The sequence below is a fragment of the Hemitrygon akajei genome, chromosome 12, assembly GCF_048418815.1.
Source record: "Hemitrygon akajei chromosome 12, sHemAka1.3, whole genome shotgun sequence".
In the NCBI taxonomy this organism is placed as follows: Eukaryota; Metazoa; Chordata; class Chondrichthyes; order Myliobatiformes; family Dasyatidae; genus Hemitrygon; species Hemitrygon akajei.
The window spans coordinates 94,975,146-94,995,777 of NC_133135.1; the positions used below are offsets into that span (position 1 = coordinate 94,975,146).

The 20,632-nt window shown below is 40.8% G+C and overlaps 1 protein-coding gene across 2 annotated transcripts in view; it reads left to right on the forward strand.

Moving 5' to 3' along the window:
- LOC140737298 (retinoic acid receptor RXR-gamma-B-like) overlaps positions 1-20,632 on the forward strand; it is a 272,784-nt gene that overhangs the window by 95,830 nt on the left and 156,322 nt on the right. The window contains exon 2 of one of the 2 annotated variants that reach the window (XM_073063701.1): positions 9,082-9,198. The exons of the other annotated variant lie outside the window; for it this stretch is intronic. Coding sequence (XP_072919802.1) covers positions 9,082-9,198 — 117 coding nt within the window. The remainder of the gene's footprint in view (positions 1-9,081; positions 9,199-20,632) is intronic. 2 annotated transcript variants of the gene reach the window in all.

Consider the following 20,632-nt stretch of genomic DNA (forward strand, 5'->3'; position numbering starts at 1 on the left):
TTTTTTGTAATTTATTTTTTTATTGAAGTTCATCAAACAAACATTTCCATAAGGTGTATTTCAGACATTGTACATATATATCATATAATCATATATATCACAAATCTCCACAAAGTATTTCTCTGAGGTATACACTTATAGAAAAGAATGGAAAGAAAAAAACAAGCAAAAGGAAAGAACTATATACAAGTAGGGAGTGATCTTTTTTTTACAACAGATTCATTGATTTGTGAGAATAAAATCAGGCCTATGAGGCATTATGTAGTTAAACCATTTTTCCCAGTATGAATCAAATTGTTCCAGCTTATGGTTAACAGATACTGTTATCTTCTCCATTTTGTAAATGTCCATTGTAATTTCCATCCATGTATTTAAAGTTGGGCTCTCCTGTGATAACTATTTCCCAGTAAGAGTCTTTTTGCCAGCCACCAAAAGTATATTCATTAAATATTTATCTCTTTTCAACCATTCTTGAGGTATATATCCAAAATATATGTTCCTAATCTCTAAGGGTATTTCACATTTAAAGATGTCTTGTAGGGCATTGTGTATCCCCCTCCAATAGTTTTTGATAACAGGGCAGTCCCAAAAAGTATGATCATGATTTGCATTTTGATTTCCACAATTTCTCCAGCAAACGGGGAGGTTACTATCATAATGGGATTTCTGAGAGGGTGTAATAAAATATCTTATCAAGTTTTTCCATCCAAACTCCCTCCATTTCTGTGAATTGGTACACTTCCATTGATATCTCCATATTGTTGTCCATTCTTCCTCAGATATAATTATCCCTCCTTCCTTCTCCCATTTTGTTCTGATGTTTGAAGTCGAATGTGTTTTAAGATTTGACAACCCCTTATGCATGCTTGAAATGATTCTACTACCATTATCTGAATTATATGCTTTTCTAAAGAGTTCTATCAAGCATGTATTTGCCTTGGTTACATTTTTAAGCATCTTATTAACATATTGTCACACCTGTAAATACTGATAAAAATCTTGTTTTTCTAATAAGTGTTTCTCTAAGCATTTCAAAACTGAACAGTGTTCCTTCTTTTATGTTGCAAAGAACTGTTATTCCTTTAGCTGTCCAGTCCTTAAGTCTAGCATCCAATTTATTTGGTGTAAAATCTGAGTCATATGCACACCATTTGAGAATTGCAATATCTCCCTCTAGATTATATTCTTTTATAGTGGTTTTCCATATTTTAAGAGTCAATTTCACCCATGGGTTATCAATAGTATTTATGTACCTTTGCAGGTTGTTATCAGCCAAAATTGCTTGTATGGGGATGGGAAGTACCCGCTCCTCAATGTTTTTCCATTGAGCGTCATATGATGGGTTACACCAACATACCACAGCTCTCAACTGTGCTGCAAAATAATAATCTCTAAGAGAAGGTAGGCCCCATCCCCCCTTTTCCTTTGCTAATTGCAAAGTTTTGAGATGAACTGTGGGCCTTTTACCCTGCCAAATATACCTTGATAACATCTTGTTTCATTCATTGAATTGATTTTGATTAATCTCTATTGGTAGGGTCTGAAAGAGATATAACAGTCTGGGCAGTATATTCATTTTAATAGACTCAATCTTTGAACTGAGACTGAAAAAAGGAATCAGGTTCTATCTTGCCACATCTTCCTTGATTTTTTTATATAAAGGCTGACAATTACATCCTGATAATTTTGCCAAATCTTTTGGCATAATGATGCCCAAATATTAGAAAGACTCTGTGTGCCATGCCCAGGAGTATCGACTTTCAATTTCTCTTAGTGGGCTATAGTAATATGAAAGTAATTGGGTTTTATCTATGTTGATCTTGTATCCTGATAATTGACCATATTGTTCAAAGGTTTGCATCAATTTAGGTAAAGAGTATGTTGGTTGCCCTAGATAGATCAAAATGTTATCCGCATAACAAGCCAATAAATATAATAAATATCCATTGATTTTAATCCTAGCAGTAGGATTGTCATATAGTGTCTGTATAATTTTAATAATTGTGTCTTGTAAACCAAATCTATGTAAAACTATGTAAAGAAAATTCCAATTAACCGGATCAAATGCTTTTTCAGTGTCCACGCTTATCACTATTGCTTCGATTTTATTTTGTTGTATATGATCCATAATGTGAAGTGTCCTTTGTATATTGTCTCGTGTCTAGCTTTGTCGTATAAAACCTGTCTGATCATTACGTATCAGTATGGGTAGAAACTCCTCTAATCGTTTGGCCATGATGGAGGTAAATAACCTATAATCTATATTAAGAACGGATATTGGTCTAAATGACCCGCATTCCATTTTATCTTTGCCTTCTTTCGGTATAGCTGAAATTATCGCTTCCTTCCAACTGGGTGGCATTTGAGCCTTTTTTAGAGCCCAGTTCAGTGTGGGGAGTAAAACAAGAATTAACTTGTTTTTAAATTCTTTGTACCACTCTGCCGTATACCCATCTGACTTGCTTAATTTAAGCCTACTAATTGCAGCTTTTAATTCAACTTCAGTTATATCAGCAGTCATCGTTCTATTTTGTTCTTTGCTTAAAGTGGGTAACTCTAGAGAATTCAAGAAGATGTCAATTTGGGTTATGCTTTCCCCTGGAACTTTGGAATAAGAGTTTTGTAAAACGCTTCAAAAGCTTATTGAATTTCACTTAGCTTATTTTTTATCATTTTGGTTCTTGGGTCACTAATTCTATGAATTGTATTTTCTGCTTTTTTTTTTTCAGTTTCCACGCCAGTATTTTCATAGATTTCGATCCACTTTCATAATGTCTCTGTTTGAGGAACATTAAGTTTTTCCTGATTCCTTGCGTAGCCAAATTATTTATTTCACTCCTAATTCTTTTAATTTCCCCTAATGTATCCCTTGCCAAATTCAGTTTGTGTTTTTTCTTTAGTTCCTTCAGCCTAGTTTGTAATTCCTCTAATGTTTTATTCCTTATTTTTTTCTTATATGAAGATATCACTATAATTTTCCCTCTTAAGACCGTCTTCAGAGTATCCCATAAAATGGGAGGTGAAACCTCTCCATTATCATTAAATTCTAAGTAGAGACCAATTTTTTAAAAAAAAATTTGTTCCTTAAAGTACGGTTCATTGAGTAGACTTGAATTTAGTTTCCAAATAGTATTCTTTGGTTGTAGGTCAAAATCAACAGATAAGTATATAGATGCATGGTCACTTACATCTATTGTCCCAGTTCCACAGGTGTTTATTTTGTCTTTGTCTTTTCCAAATGTTATGAAATAGTCTATTCTTGTATATACAGAATGTGGAGCAGAATAATAAGTGTAATCCCTTCCGTCAGGGAAAAGGTCCCTCCATATATCAATTAAACCAACATCCTGAAAAAGTGTATTAACTTCCTTATGTAAAGATTTTGTTTCATAGGTTTTTCTATTGGAAAAGTCTAAGTTTGGTTGTAATTATAAATTTAAGTGGAGACCTTCTGTTTCCGTTACCATAATATCAGTAATTTTCTGAAAGAAACCAATATCACTTTCCGGGGGTGCGTATATATTCAATAGAGTAACTGAATTGGCGTCTATATTCCCCCTTACCAGAATATATCTGCCCTCTTTATCTCCCATTTTGAATACTTTTTCAAAATTTAGCTTACTTGAGATAAGAATAGCAACTCCTCTCCTATGTCCTGATTTATATGAGGAGAAAAACAGATTAGTGAAGCCCATTCTCTTTAGTTTTTTATGCTCATTGTCACTTAAATGAGTTTCCTGTAAATATACTACCGTAGATTCCGGACTACAGAGCGCACCTGATTAAAAGCCGCTGGCTCTAATTTTAGAAAGAAAATCAATTTTTTACTTGTACAGGCCGCACCGGATTTTAGGCCACACCGGATTTTAGGCCGCACCGGATTTTCGGCCGCACCGGATTTTCGGCCGCAGGTGTCCCACGTTGTAATATGAGATATTTACACAGAAAGATATTACACGTGAGGATTTTTTAACTTTTAATTAAATCCATATGGTAACATAAACAAATACATATTGCAAATGCTTTTTTTCGAACCGTGCCTGTAACGCGGCTACTTTTAAATATACGTTGCGTATACTTTTTTACTGAACAACATTCCAATATCTCCTAACGACTGGTAAAAAATATATATACTGCAGCCTACCAGGAAAAGTTATTGATCGCCTTTAACTTAAAAGCAGCGTTTTCGCTTCGTTATCGCAAACGGCATTTTTCCCACAAGACGCGGCGAAACCGGGTGTGACGTCATAGCATCCCGCGATGTAGTACAGAAAACAAATATAGTTAAAACACTTCTAACTTTAACTAGAAAATGAATTACTAAGCGAAAATATTATAAACTAAATAACTGCCATAAAGGCAGCACAATGCTTTTCTTCGAGTGTTTTCCATGTTGATGAGGGTGAGTACAAATGACTGATTTACAATAATTTAATTGTGAAAGTGCGCTTGATTTATCGTACAATTTCATTGGACCTCTGTGAACTACTCATCAATTTTATTGGTCTACTGTTACGAGGCAAAATGTTTTTGGCGGCATGAAAAAAATCATGTATTAGCCGCTCCGTATTAAAGGCCGCAGAGTTCAAAGCTGTTCAAAATGTGGGAAAAAAGTAGCGGCTTATAATCAGACATCTACGGTATATGGGCTTGTTCTTTTTTCATTTTGGATAAAATTCTCTTACGTTTGCTTGGATTTAATAGCCCATTTACATTAAAAGAAATGAATTTTACTTTGTTCTTAGCCATCTGTATTTATCTGTCAATGTATCATTGAAATTAGAATAAAACTTAATCTATCTACTCCCTGAACAAATAAGAACCAAGAAACGCAAATAATAACTAAAATGGCAACAAACGTGTGATTCCAAGGCTGAGGCCTCTAGTAGATGACCCTGCGTTGAGCTAGAGGAAATGTCTTGCTGTGGGGGATAACCCCTCCTACTTGTGAGTTTAGGGCCCCCATTGCAGTATTCATAAAAGTCAGTGAAAAAATCCATTACACAGAAATGATTTCCCTGTGTACTCCTATATATATATATATATATATACACACATACATACAGACACACATACACACATGTATATAAACACACACATTACACACATACACATATATGCACACATATTCTCATTTTGGTGGGGAAAAAAGGAGTAAGTAAGCGAATAAAGAATAACAACTAAGTAATATAAAATCCACACTATAATAAGTATTTCTCGAGATAGGTATATCACCGTGTACTTTTGCTTCCGTTTAGTATCTCAACATTTTTAAAGTTAGCCAAACCTTATGGCTCTTCTGAAGGGGGTGAGGACTGTGTTTGTGAAACTCCCGGTCTCTTCCTGATATATTTCTCTCGTCCTCCTCCCGTCTCCTGCCTTCTCAATTCTCGCACTATTTCCCAAGCGGAGCGGGATAATTCCTCAGTGAGGCTTTCCCTCGTTTTGGTCACGCTGACGGGCAACCCTCTGACCTTCATGTCTGTAGTCGCCTCTTCCACTGTCTGGTACAACCGCGTCCCATTGTCATAAAACACTCGAAGTTTAGAAGGGTTTGGAGTTTGAAATCTAATCTTATTTTGCTTTAGTACTCGCTTTACTTCAGAGTATTCTTTGCGTTTCTGGAGGACCGCGGTGGGGTAATCTTGGTCGAAATATATTAATTTATCCTCTAAAAACACTCTCTTCTTACCCCAGGCCCTTCGTAGAAGCTCCACCTTGGTGCTGTACCAAAGGAATTTAATTATTATTGAGCGTGGCTTTCTATCCTGAGTAGGTTTTGGGACGATCACGCGGTGGGCTCTTTCGACTTCCAGCTCCATAGCTGGGGGAAGATCCAGCGCATCCCGCAGTAACTTTCCGACAAACTCTGTCATAGACGAGCCCACTGCTCCTTCGGGAATGTTGTAGATTCTGATATTTTTCCGCCGTGATCTTCCCTCCAGGTCAACCGGTTTACCTTCTTGCTGATGTAATATTTTTATTGTCTTACTCAGTATCCGTTCCACGTTTTGAACGCGATCTTCCACCTTCTCAATTCGAGTCTCTGCCACCGCTATTTTTTGATTAACGCTGGCGAGCTCTGACTTAATACCACGGAGCTGCTGCTCAATTTCTTTCCGGAACTCCCTTATCTCTTTCAGGATTTCGAAGATATTCGCCGCTTCGCCTGAACAAGGCCCAGCATCCGCCTCGCTAGCACGCGGTCGGGTAGGAGAGCCGCTCGCCGCACTCCTCTCGGATGCAGGCTCCGCAGTGTTGCCCTTTTTATTTCCATTTCTTTTCCCCATTCTTGCCCCTCTTTTCAGTTCAAATATTTTTCGAAAAATATTATATTTGATGCATTAACGGGGCTTAATACTCATTTTTCTGGAGGAGCTAGTGACTTAAGCTGCCATTCTCGACAATGACGTCACTGGAACCCTGTAGCCTTTTTTCAATACCTTCTCCCTTTTCCTACCTATGTTGTTGATACCAATATGTACCACGACCTCTAGCTGTTTTCCTTCCCACTTCAGGGTGTTGTGGACGCGATCAGAAACATCCTGGACCCCGGCACCTGGGAGGTGACCCCTTAACTATAGAGTCCTCTATCACTGCTGCCATCCTCTTCCTTTCTCTATTCTTCTCTACCCTTCTGAGCCACAGGGCCAGACTTTGTGCCAGAGGCACAGCCACTGTTGCTTCTCCCAGGTAGGTCATTTCCCTCCCAACAGTACTCAAACGGGAGTACTTATTGTTAAGGGTGACAGCCACAGGTGTACTCTGTAGTATCTGACCCTTGCCCTTCCCTCTCCTGACTGTTACCTACTTATCTGTCTCTTGAGGCCCCGGTGTGACTACTTGCCTGTAGCTCCTCTCTATCACCTCCTCACTTACCCTGACCAGACGAAGGTCATCTAATTGCATCTACAGTTCCTTAACCTAGTCCCTAAGGAGCTTCAGCATGACGCACCTGGTGCAGATTTGGCCTTCCAGGAGCTGGGAGTCTCCTGGACATTCCACATCTGACACCCAGTACAGAGCACCGGCCTCACAGACATACTTCCTATTCCTATTCTTCACAAGTAACTTAGCTCGCCTCGACCTGTTATCACCAAAGCCCCGTTGAACCAAAGCCCTCCTACTCTGTCTCCCTGTACTCCTACATTGTAGGATTGGCTCTCAGTAAACAACTCTTCTGCCACTTATTTTAGAAAAAGGCCCTGCTTAGGCTGTGTTGTAATTTATTTATTATCATAGGTATTCAAATGTATGATATGAATGCCAAATGACTGTTTATCAGCAGCACAGTATATTACAACAATGACAAACATAGTTTAACATAAACTTAAAAACAAAAATTTACCTAATTTGCACAACAAAATAAACATAAGCAACACACGCAAAATGCTGGAGGAACTCAGCAGCTAGGGGGATCTATGGAAATGAATAAACAATCGACGTATTGGAACAAGACCCTTCATCAGGATAATGATACTAGTGTAAGAGGAGAGAGAGGAAATTAAATATTGTGTGAGATAGTGTGCAGGTTTTTTAGGTTGAACACGGAAAAACTGACAAGAACGTAGGTAACCAGAGGACTGGAGTCAGAGAGATATGGCATGGAAACAGGCCGCTTGGCACACTGATCACACTCATCTGAGAATGATCTCGTATTCAGCTAGGGTTTCAGCCCAAAACATCGACTGCACTTTTTTCCATAGTTGCTGCCTGGCCTGCTGAGTTCCTCCAGCATTTTGTGAGTGTTGCTTGGATTTCCTGATCATCAAAACAGCGTTTTACACAAATCCTGCATTAATAAAATTTTTAATTCATCCCACCTTCACCTCAATAACTCCCAGCTTCTACAGTTCTCCCACACATTAAGGCAACTCACAGAGGCTATTTAACCCACTAACCCACATGATTTTGGGATGTGGGGGGAAACCAGAGCACCCCAGAGGAACTTTACATGGTCACAGAGAGAATGTGCAAACTCCTCACAGGTCAGAGGCAGCAGTTCTACCAGCAGCATGATTGTCAAGAGATGAGGAGAAAGTGAGGATAGCATTCTGCAACAGCAAGATGCAACAGCCTAAAAGGCTGAAAGGTCGATTCAACAGCAACTTTCAAAGGGGAGTGCAATTAGTTGTTGGAGTGGTGAAATAGTGGGGGCTCTGCTGAAAGAAAGACGAATCACATAACACACACTGCTGGAGGAACTCAGCAGGCCAGTCAGCATCTGTGGAAAAGAGTACAGTCAACGTTTCAGGCTGAGACTCTTCAGCAGATTACACAGTTTTTGCAGTCTACTGGCAGAAGCTGAATAGGATAAAATATGCAGTCGGCTTCCCTATTCGATAATCAGGTTGTAGACACACAAACCTCTCCTTGTAAGGGGCAAAAATAATGGCAGCATTTCCTACCCTCCCCCTCTTGAAGCCATTCAGCCAGCTCAAATCTCATTTTGAGAGTTCCCTGGGACCTGTGATCCGAGCATTTATATTATGCTTAATGTAATAAGATCTCACAAATCTTTTTATAGTTTAAGCTACTTTAGCATGTGTTGCCTTGTGGAGAAGGGGGTTTGGGGAGGGGAAGAAGAGAAGGAAGTGGGGTGGGAGGTAGTGGGTGTGGGAGATTATGGAGTTTGGAATGCAAATGTTGTGGGGAGAAGTTAAAATCCAAGGCTATTTATGTACTCAGCACATGTGTACAGTTTAATAATTGACCAGGGCAAAGATAGGGAGTTTAATGTTCTAGGTGTGGGATTTGATTTGTGGCTGTGGAGATAATTAATGGATTTATGAACAGCACTGACAGCCTGGATTTAGGGACGCTGTCAGTCAACAGCTTTTTTTTACCCCGAGCATCATCTGGTTTTCCTGAGGAGCGGCAGAGGAGGTAGAGGAGAAGCGATTTGATTTAGATTTTCTTTACACGCCCCTGACCTTTGGTCTAGTCTCTTCTGCCTGTGCAGAGCAATTAGGATTTTTTTGTGCGCAGGCAACAAAAGTGATACGAGTTTACCCAGCCAGTGCTGCCCATTCCTTCTGTTACCCCTTCCCTCCTGGTGAAGTGGTTGAATCTCACCAGCAGAGCTGTCAGCTGGTTCTTCCGTGGCTCCTGGACAGTGCTCAGTGTCAGCACCTGGCTCCCATTTGCACCAGTCATCAGAACCAATGGAGGACTTCTGGACCCTTCGGCCCTTTTATGGTAAGATTAGCTCTCCGTTGAAGGTGTGCTTGCTAGGAGAGGGAATTTGTGTCTGTCCACGGGTAATCATGTCTGTACCTCTGTGGGGAAGTTGGCCCTGTACCACAGGACAGAGAGAAAGGATAAACTTGCTGATAAACTTTTACCAGGATAAACATGCCTACGACTTTGCGATACTGTTAACTCCACTTTGCCCTGGTTTTCTAGTTGGATGGTTTTCTACACCCTGTATCCCCCACTCCTCCCAAGCGAAACTTGCAGAGAAGCTCAGGAGCAGAATTTTATCAAATTCTTCAATATCATTCCTCATGTTTAAGGATGGGTGGCCTGGACTCAGTCGGCCAAAGTGCCAGTTTCCATGCAGTATGTCTCTATGATGATGTGGATCTCATTGGCAAAGCTACTATGTATCGCTCATCCCTAATTGTCCTTGAACAGAGTGGCTGACTGTTGGTAAACACAGTAGGTGCTGTGGTCAAATCAACACATACTAAAGTTGAATGAACTCAGCAGGTCGGGCAGCATCCGTTGAAGTGAGCAGTCAACGTTTCGGGCTGAGACTCTTCGTTAGGCTGACTGTTGGTGTGTCTGGAGTCACATAGACACTTTGTTGGGTGAGACATAGAGGTATACAGCATAGAAAACCATCCTCTTGGCCCAACTCATCCATGCTGACAAAATTTCTGAACTGACTTAATCCTATTTGCTTGTGTTGGCCTAGATCTCTCTAAACCTTTCCTAACAACCTGTCTTTTAAAGTTGGTATTTGTAGTCTCCTCAATCATTTCCTCTGGCAGCTTGTTCCATATACCCACCACTCTTTGTGTAAAAAATCAGTCCCTCAGATCCCTTCTAAATCTTTTCCCTCTCACCTTAAACCTGTGCCCTGTGTCCCTTTTCCCTGAGGACAAGATTGTGCCATTCATCTTACATACACCCCTCCTGATTTAATTCATCTTGGAGCCTCCTATGCTCCAAGAGGCAAAACATTTCCAACCTTTTGAAGATGTCCCTAATGGTGGAGAGCCTAGTGCCCATGATGGAGCTGGCTGAGACTCCAATCCTCTGCATCCTTTTCTGATCCTGTGCATTGGAGCCTCCATACCAGATGGTGATGCAATCAATCAGAATGCTCTCCATGGTACAACTGTAAAAATTTGCTAAGTCTTTGGTGACATACCAAATCTCAAACTCCTAATGAGGTATATTATTGAGGCGCTAAGAAAACTAGAGAAAGTCCGTGGAGGGGAGGCTGTTTCTATGATGTGTTAAACTGTGTCCTCAATTCTATGCAGTTTCTTGCAGTCATGGGCAGAGCAATTGCTATACCAAGCCATGATGCATCAGGATAGGATACTTCTGTTGGTGCATCAATTAAAATTGGTAAGGGTCAAACTTCTTTAGCGTCCTGAGGATCTAGAGGTGTCAGTGAGGTTTTTTGGCCATAGTGTCCATTGCTTTTTGTGGCAACGTGATGTCCTGAGTTCGTAAGCGGTGATACATAACTGCAACTTTCTTTTCACTTTGCCTTTCTGCAAATGTGACAAGGTGGAAGAAATAAGTGTGAATCTCAGAGAGGGTCAGTCTATGTGTGTGTGTTTGACCATTCATCATTTATGGAACATAAAAAATACACCTTGGCAATCAGCCTTTTCCACTATATTGAATTAAACTACTAAATCTCTTCTGACTGTACATGTCTTCATCCCTCATCTTTGAATATTCATGTGTCTATCTCAATGCCACTATTGTTTCTGTATCCACCACCGTCACCCCTTGTAGCACATTCCTGACACCTGACACTCTCTGACTAAAAAAACCTGCCCTCCTTTAAACTTTGCCCCTGTCACCTTGAATGCATGGCCTCTAGTACTTGACATTTCTACCTTAGGTAAAAGATTCTGACTGTCATCCTATCTATGCTTCTCTTAATCTTACAAACTCCTATCAAGTTACCCCTCAGCCTCTGAAGCTCCAGAGAAAACAACCCAAATTTGTCCAGCCTCTCTTTATAGCTCATACCCTATAATCCAGGCAGCGATCCTCTTCTGCACCCTTTCCAAAGCCTCCACATCCTTCCAATAATGAGACAACCAGAACTGCACACAACTTATTTGGCCTACATTTGTCATTAAGTTCAAAGTGGCACATAGCCAATGGAAGAAAGAAGGGGAGTGCCATATTGGGGTTTATATGCTTAAACTGTGGGACTGCAAGCATGGATTCACCACGAGTGTGTAGGCACCAGTGTGTAACCGAGAGCTGGGTCAATAGTCTAATTATATACAGCTGAAGATCATTTGCAGATTATTTGATTTGTGATGTTCCTGTGGATGCCAGTATATTCTTACAGTACTGTGCAAAAGTCTTAGACACACACACACACACACACACACACACACACACACACACACACACACACACACGTATATATATTATATAGTTAGGGTTACTCAGACTTTTGCACAGTACTGAGCAACGATTGGTTAAAATAATAAGGTGGTTGGGAAACAGAAATAAGAGTATTTAGCTTTGTATTAGCTCAGTAGCATGAAGTGTTATTTGTTAACTGAAAAACATAATATACTGTACGGTGCAAAATGTGTACCCTAGCTATATATATATGTGCTTAAGACTTTTGCGCTTTATTGTAGTTCAATAGAACCTGCAGAAAACAACTAGCTTTCTTTTGCCTGCCTTTGTTTCCCTACCCTGACTATGATGGAGTTTATGCTTTCAAATTTCTGCTATGATGAATGAAGCTGTTGTGCTGTCTTAAATGTGTTCAGGCAGGAAGAGATCAGAGAATTTGAGGAGAAACTGGCCAGGCTGGGTTTGTTTTCCTTGGAAGCAGAAAAGACTGAGGGAGTCTTACAAAATTATGTGATGGAGAGACAGAATGAATAATAAGAAAGTTTTCCCAATAGAAGTTGTGCCTAAAACTTGAGAACAGATGTTTCAGATAATAGGTGGGCAGTTTAGAGAGGATCTGGAGGGATTTATTTTTCCCCAAGTGGGTGATCAGAATCTGGAATACACTGTCTGAAAGAGTGTTGAAGGCAGAGACTCTCACAACATTGATGAAGCACTTGGATGTGCATTTGAATTATCAAGGCATACACCAAACATTGGAGAATGAGATTAATACAGTGTGGTAAACAATCTGCTGGATAAACTCAGTGGGTTAAGCAGAATCTGTGGGATAAAGGAATTGTTGATGTTTCAGGTCCTGATGCAGGGTTTCAACCCAAAACATCCACAATTCCTTTCCTCCACAAATGCTGCTCAAGCTGCTGAATTCCTCCAACACATGGTTTGTAATATGAGATTCCAGCATCTACCATCTTTTGTATTTCTAGTATAAGTGGGTACTTGATGGGTGAGTATGATTATGGTGGGCCAAAGGGCCATTTTTAGTAGCTCTGTGACCCTATGTGGAATGTTGTCATGGTATTGCATTGCACCTAAGAGCTGACACCATGATGTGGGCATTGCATACAGTAGGTTGACCTACTGCAGAGTCTCTAGAGGAAAGTAGAGGACCTGGCAGAATTACTGGATGGAATGGTGAGGGAAGTTGGTTGTCGGAGAATCAAGATTGGGAGAGTTCAAAGAGTTGGGGTTGAGAAACTGGATATCATCCTCATGGAGCAAAATCTCAGCAAGATAAAAGGCAAGTAAGAGATATCCTCATGGTGATCCCAGTCCAGCATCGCAGATCTCCTGTGGCAAGCCAGCAATGATCATTGCTGAGATAACATGGTCAGCTTCCAGAAAACCACCACATGAAAATGAGGTAAACTGATAGGGAAATACTAGCTCACCATGACTCAGTCTAGGAATTGTCAAGAGGAATCTCCAGCAGCATCCAAAGGTATCAGGAAAAGGTGACAAGAGTTTCCAGACCCCACACATTTGGTGTGAAGAGTGATGCTCCTTGAGCAATGAACAATTTTGTTTTTTTTTTTGTCCTTGCTGTCAAATACCATCAAGGAAAGAGACATGTTCCAAGAGTGCAGCTGGCTTTGTGTGTCATCTGAGTGATTCTTTGCAGTCTTGACTGATTCAGTGAGAAACTGTATTGAAAATAAACAAAAAGCATCCACAGTCAACTCCGTGCTTGGAGACATTATCAATTTGAGGTTTTCAGAAGGACCTGTTTGCCTTGCTGAGACCAATCACTGCCAGTCTCAATGTCAGAAGGTTGTGAGTTCATGACTCATCCCAGAATCTATGGTAGGTCCCAGTGAAGTTATCAGAGTATGGCTTTGTCAATCACCCTTTACATGGGTGACATCATTGCCTTCTGCTTCGATCCAAGGTCAGTTCACTTATTGATCAGCATCTGTGACCAATTTGACTTGATATCAGGGGCCAAAATTAATTGCACAAAGAAAGAGGCCATGCTCTTGGGCAACTGGCATGACTGATCCATTGTCCCTTCACATTGGGTCTGATTACATGAAGGTGCTGGGGATCTGGGTTGGAGGAGCAGAGGCATTCAACAAGAGTTGGCTGGAGCGGTTAAAACAAACATTGGGACACTTGCCTTTGGTAACTGGGAAAAACCTGGCCATCAGGTATGACATACTCTCGGGTCTGCTTTACTTGGTACAGTATGAACTGAACTCTGCTCCTTCAGTTTGGAAATCACCTGAGCCATTTTCCAGTTCACCTGGAAATCCAAGTTGGAGCAAAACATACAGATCACAATGCACAAGTCCCTGGACAATGCAGGGGAAAACATACCCAATGGCACTCTCACCTTGATGACCATCTTCATGTGTAGCTGCATCAGGCTGTGTGGAACCTAAGTATGTGGGTACCAAGTACCTTATGTGCCAAGGTTCTGTCTGTCCCCAGTGTTGTGCATGATGGGTCTGGCCCTGTTACTGCACAATATCCCAGTCAGCTGGACATTGCTGCACTGCCTGTTCTATGTGGAAAAGTTTTTCCATACCAACACCTTTGACCACGTCCATCAGGCAGTGGTCAGCTTGGCACATCTTGCAGACACTGAAGGAGAAGGACTGGATGGACACAGTGGACTGGTTCCTTGAACAGACTGTCCAGACATTCTAGCAGGATGTGTCATCACCAGAACCTCACCAACAGTAACTAAGATCTTGCCTGGCTGGTGGTGAGAGGAGCCCTCCTAGTCAGACCCTTTGTGCATGCCCGTAACATCACTCCCCATGGAATGAATGCTGTGGGGGTGTGTAATGGCTCACTTCTGTGGACTGTAGGTTTACAAAGAGACAGATGTAAGGGCCTGGGCCGTGTTTCATCCTGAGATGCTGCATAACAGAGGAGTCTAATCTACAGGCTGTCCCAAGGGTACATGCAGAGTGAAGGAGATAGAGTGCTGCTGACAGATCATCAGCTCAGTGAAAAACACCCTTTGGGCTGCCCAAAACTTGGTCTACCAGCTTATCGAGATGTCCGTGGAGGCATGTTGCTGCCTAGCAAAGTCCAGGCTCGTGAGTACATACTGAGGGACATACACACTGCAAGGGCTCAGTGGGGGATGACGACTGTCTATGGTTCTTTCGCTACTGGGCAGGGAGGGGTTGGGTTGGGTGGAGAAGCCCCTCAATTATTGTAGTAGCATACCTCCCCAGGGGGCCACATGAATGGCAGCAGTGCTATTGGTTTTTAAGAAATGTAATAGAACATCACTTAACACATTGTCTATGAATGTAAGAATGAAAAGTCATTGCATGAATTACTCTTGAAATAATTTTTATTGTGAATAAAATTTCTTTTAGTTAAAAACAATTCTGCTGTTAAACCAAGCTCTATGTCCTGTATGAAATAATCAGCTTTGGAAAAAGAACAGGAGGCAATTCCCCAGTGTCCTAGTTTATAGGAATGACTCAGTGATCAGTGCTACATCTTTCCTGTTTTCTACATTTGCCATGCATGACTTTTCATTTGGTGTAAAATGTGTCTCACTCTGTCCCTTGCTTTCAGTCTTGCCTTCACTCTGTCTTTTCCAGTTTTGAATCTGTTTGATTCGAACTGAAATCTGAGGATAACTCACAGCACATGGAAACAAGCCCTTCAGCCCAACAAGTCTATGCTGATCATTGAGAACACATTTACATTAACCTTATGTTAATCTCATTTTAGTCTCCCCACGTTCCTATCAACTCTCCCACTTTACAGGGAGTAATTAACGTACCAAACTCTATGTGGGAGGAAACCAGAACATCAATGGGAAGTCTACACAGGTCACAGCAAGAACATGTTCTACACATACAGCATTAGACATCAGAATTGAATCTGGGAGGGGGAAGACAGGAATTGAGAAGCAGCAGCTTCATCCGCTGTACCACTCTGTCACTCACATTCATTCCATACAACGTGCTTTGGGGCCTTCCTCCCAACAGAATGTCAGACATGGAGATGTCAATAAATCAGTTTATTATTGTTGCCTGGTACAGCGAAAAGTTTGTTTTACATACTATCTACACAGATCACTTCTTTACAACAGTACATTGAGTTATTTTAAGGTAAACCAATAACCAAGTGCAGAATATAGTGTTACAGAGAAAGTGTAGTGCTGATAGACAATAAGATGCAAGGGCCATCGCGAAGTAGATTGTGAAGCCAAGAATCTACCTTATTGTCCTAGTGCACCATTCAGTGTTCTTATAACAGCAGCCAGAAGCTGTCCTTGAGCCTCAATGTACCTTAAGGCTTTTGTATCTTCTGCCCAATGGAAAGTGAAAGCAGAATGTCTGAGGTAGATGGCTGCTTTCATAATGTTGGCTGCTTTACCATAGCAGTAAGAATTCTAAATAGAGTCCATGGTTATAATGTAATCAATTCACGATTTCTCAGCAAAGAAGTAGTTCATACCTGTATGCAATGAAACCTAGATGATATTTTGGCAGGAGTTGGTGTGGAAAGCAATATTTGCTCTATCACAGTGAAATCAGGATATGCCCATCTGCAAGAGAAAATCTTGTCACTTACCCTCTACATTAACAGACATTGCCAATGGGAAATCCCCCACTATCGAACATCCTGGAGGGTGTGTGGGGTTCACCATTGACAGGAATCTTTTAAATACCATGTCTACAAGAGCAGGTCAGAGGATGGGAAATTTGAGCAATTACTGACCTATTTCCTGCTCCCTGAGTACTTTCCACAATCTACAAGGGGCAAGATACGACATGGCAGATGCTGGAACCATCTTAAGAAGCATCTAAACAAGAGCATGGCATACATCAATTGTTGATGATGTAGATGGGTAAAAAAATATTCATTAGGTTGAGAACATCCATGGGAAGAAAGGAATTTTTGACATTTTGGATTGAAAAACCTATATGTGTTGCTCAACACAGTGAGCTCCTCCAACAAGTTGTTTGTTGCTCAAGTTAAGTGGAACACTCTCCACTTGGCTGAATGAGTCTAGTGCTAAGAAAACTCAAAACTTGTCACAAATCAAATGGGTTGATTTGTCCTGAATGGTTTCCCATCCACCATACTAAACATTCACAATATCCACCACTAGTGCACAATGTGCTATGTAGTGTTTCCCTCTGGGCTGCCTGCTGATAGCACTAAATCTTCACCATTATTGGGTCTAAATCTTGGAACTGCCTTCCCAACAGCACTGTGGGAGAACCTTCACCAGAAGGAATCCAATGGTTCAAGAAGGCAGCTAACTCTCCTAAAAGGGCAGTTAGAGATAGGCAATAAACACTGGACCTGTTAATGATGTCATCAGCCAAACAAAAGATGATTTAAAGTAAGGCATTTTTGGTTCTTAATGTGCTGTGTTAGTGTATATTTAAGTTGCAATGAAGTGCTTTGTGACTTATGACTTATCTTCCTGGCTTCAATGCCATAACTTTATCAACGTCCATGAGCAGGTGAGTTGGCATTTATCCAGAACACATGGGCTGGGATTACTTTGAGAACCTTGCCCTCTTAACAAAGCTTACTCGCAGTTTAGAGCCTCTCGAAAAATGTTTTTCTCAGATTATTTTAACAGTAAAAGTATATGTGAGTAAATAGGTTTGCAACTGTGTTTGCACAGTGCAAACCTATTTGGTTTACACTTCATTACTGTGCTTTACAATAGGCACAGTTTAATTTGCAAAGCTACCTATTGTTCCTTAAGAACTGTGAAGCTCTAGTTAAAAGAGATACCTCTGAAAATATATATAGAATTCTGCTAAAAAGAAATGAACCGAATTTCAGTGAGTGGAAGCAAAGTGTAGGACAGAGCCTGTCGTTTGGAAAAAAGAGAGGATATAATTGTTCAAAGTTTTCTTTCATTTGCTGTTATGACAAAGCAGTGGTGGCAAAGCTGACATTTACTGCCTTTGCTGAGCTCCCCTTCAGGAGGTGCTGGTAGAAGTTTGAACTTCAGGCTTTTTCAGCCTTAAGAAGAAATAACCCTGTAAAATTTTAAATCCTGCTATGTCCATCATTGCTGTGTTATAGTCAGGTAAACCAACCTGTTCTCAATGAGAACAATGAGAAATTAATTTATGACATTATTCATTTTATATGGCAAAAACACATCCCTTAGCAACACACACAAAATGGTGGAGGAACAATCCCTTAGCCACAAATGTGACCAAGCTGTTTGATGATCCAGGTAAGCCTTCTGCATCAAAGAACTCCATCTTGACCAGCTAACTCCATCTCAATATCCAGTCCAGTGGGAAGGGTCTTGACCTGAAATGTTGTCTGTTCATTTCCCTCCATAGAAATTGCTTCAGCATCTCTTGTGTCTCTGTCTCTCTATCTTTCATACTTCAGTCATTCCCACTCTAATCAGCAAATTCCTGTCACCTTTCTCTTTGCTCTCCAACATTCATATTTATAGTATTTACAGTATGCCAAGGGATTTTCAAGAAACCAACAAAAATATGTTTTTATGAACGTTAGCTCAAACAGTGTCTTTTATTTCAGGTTTCGTGGAGAGTAAGCATGAAGACATTTAAGTTTTGTTTACGTTTATATACATAAGGGCATTGGAATGGTAGGCTGATAATCAGCCTATTTCTCTTGTAGATTTGATTCTGTTGGATTTATTTTTGCTCTATTTTACATTGACACCTTTTAGTTTTCAGAATTGCAGTTTAAAGCATTGTTGTTAAAAAGGTAAGGAGGTGACCATTTTTTACAGTGTACTGTACCTAGAAAGTGCTTATACCAGAGATTTAATTCCTTCATCAATGATGCAAGAGGGAGAAAACCTGTAGGTGTAGCGTATATACCTGTAGATTTCAAAAAGGCATTTAACAATATGGAACAGAAGAAGCTGGTGCATAAATGTGGAGCCTAGGCTGTTGAAGGAAGTGTCTTAATGGAATAAAAACTGGTTGGCTCATAAACACCAACAGTGTTAGAATATATGGGTACAGGCTAGAAGAATACTACTAGTTCGGTGTGTTCCCCCCCTCCCCACCAACACTGCCTTCTTCCAATCCTCCAACTGTCCTATTTTTGTCTCTATTCTCATTCCTTCCCCCTCCAGACCCCCATCATGCAATTTCATACTCCTCCCAGTTTCATTTACCTGCTCCCCACACATTTCACCCACAGACTCTCCCTAACTGTCCCCATCTGGGCCTTTTTTCATATGGACCCACTCTCCTCTAATATTGCCTTCCTTACATCTACCCCAGCACTGGTAACCCTTTGTGTTCCTGCTTATCACTCTTGAAACATCTCCCATCTCCACCCCATTTCGTTCCGTCTCCCTTCATCCTTCTTCCCTCCTCAGTCTACCATTTACCTTTGACCCCTGTCCCACCACTCCCATTATCCTCATTTTGCACCTATTACCTCTTTCCACCCTTCATCCTAACTCAGGGTTTCGTCTCAAAGAATTGACAGTTCCTTTCACCTGACCTACACTGTTTGACCCACTGTATGCCTCCAGCAGACTGTTTGCTTTCTGTGCTTATTTCCAGCACCCCAATTATTCCATATTGATAAGATGCAATCAGAGCAATGTGTGAGGTCTCTACAGTGGCTGATGCTTGTGTAATGCAGCTTCTGACACTTTCTCTTCCTGTTTTTGGATATTGCCTCCATGTGAGTTTCTATTTGTCTTTTCCCAAGAGCTCTCTAAAATGCCCCACCCCACCTATGAATATTCTTGCCAAAGAATTCAAAAGGGAAGTCTTGAAATCTCTGCATTCACAATCTCCCCCTCAACCAGACAACATTAGTTGTTTGTTGCTTAAACCCAGATCATTGCCCTACAGTAATCTTGGGCATGTGACCTCTGTTAGAGAGCAAGACAATGGGAGAGAGAGTGAGAAGGGGAGAGATCAAGGAGAAAGGGAGAGAGTAAAGAAGCAGAGGAAGAAACAAGGGAGATGGTGTGAGAGAGGTGCAGGGAGAGAAAAGTTGGGGATGTGGAGAGGCAAAATAGAAGAAAGGGGAGAATTTGTGTACTAGTGACAGAGAATCTGAGTGAAAGAGAAATTGGGAGCAGAATCAGAGAGTTAGAGCGAGAACAAACAGAAAAAAATAGAGAGGAAGCAGGAGAAATGGGGGGGTGAGAAAGATAAAAGGAGAAAAAACAGAAATAATGAGAGAAAAGTGGAGAGAGATTATAAAGAGAGACAGAAAAAGAGGGAACGAAAAATGCAGAAATAAGATGGATAGAGATGGATAAGAATAGAGAGATAGAAAAGCAGAGAGTGGGGAAAGAGAGAAAGGGAAAGGTATTCAGTGGTAAAAATCGATAGAAATAGTAATGGAAAAGTATGTAGGTGACAAAGAGACAGCGCACAGAAGGATATAAAGAGATACAAATAGAGAGAGAAAGATAGAAAAGGGGGAAGAGAGAGGCAGAGGGAGAGAAATAGAGAGGGAAAAGGATAGAAATCGAGAGTAGGAGAGAGAGGGAGGGATGTCAGTGCACTGAAAGCTGCGTATTTCTCCAAGCACTAGAAAATCCTGTATTGACAGCTCCTAGAGGACAGCTTGTTCCATTTTAGAACGCGCAATCTATCCAGCAAAACAATCTATTTTTGGATGTACTCATTCATATTTACTTTTAAGCCCAAACGTATTTGTCTAATTAATATTTTCATGGTTTTTAGAGTTGCTGTTCCTGCCTTCTCGGCAGTCTGGCAAAGACACACAGCAGCAGATGCACGTATGTTTTATGTATTGTGTATTACACTGAGTGCCATGCTAAACAACCTTCACTGCCCAGTGGGTGTCAAAACATTAGCAGCAAGAACGTAGAACAGTACAGCACAGGAACTGGCCCTTTGGCCTATCATGGTGGTTGGAAGGCTTGCCTTTATTAGTCAAAGCACTGAGTTCAAAAGTCAGCAAGTCATGCTTCAGCTTTATAAAACTCTAGTTCAGCTGCTTCTGGTGTATTACTTATAGTTCTGGTAAAATAAAACATAGAACAGTACAGCACAGGAACAGGTCCTGCAGC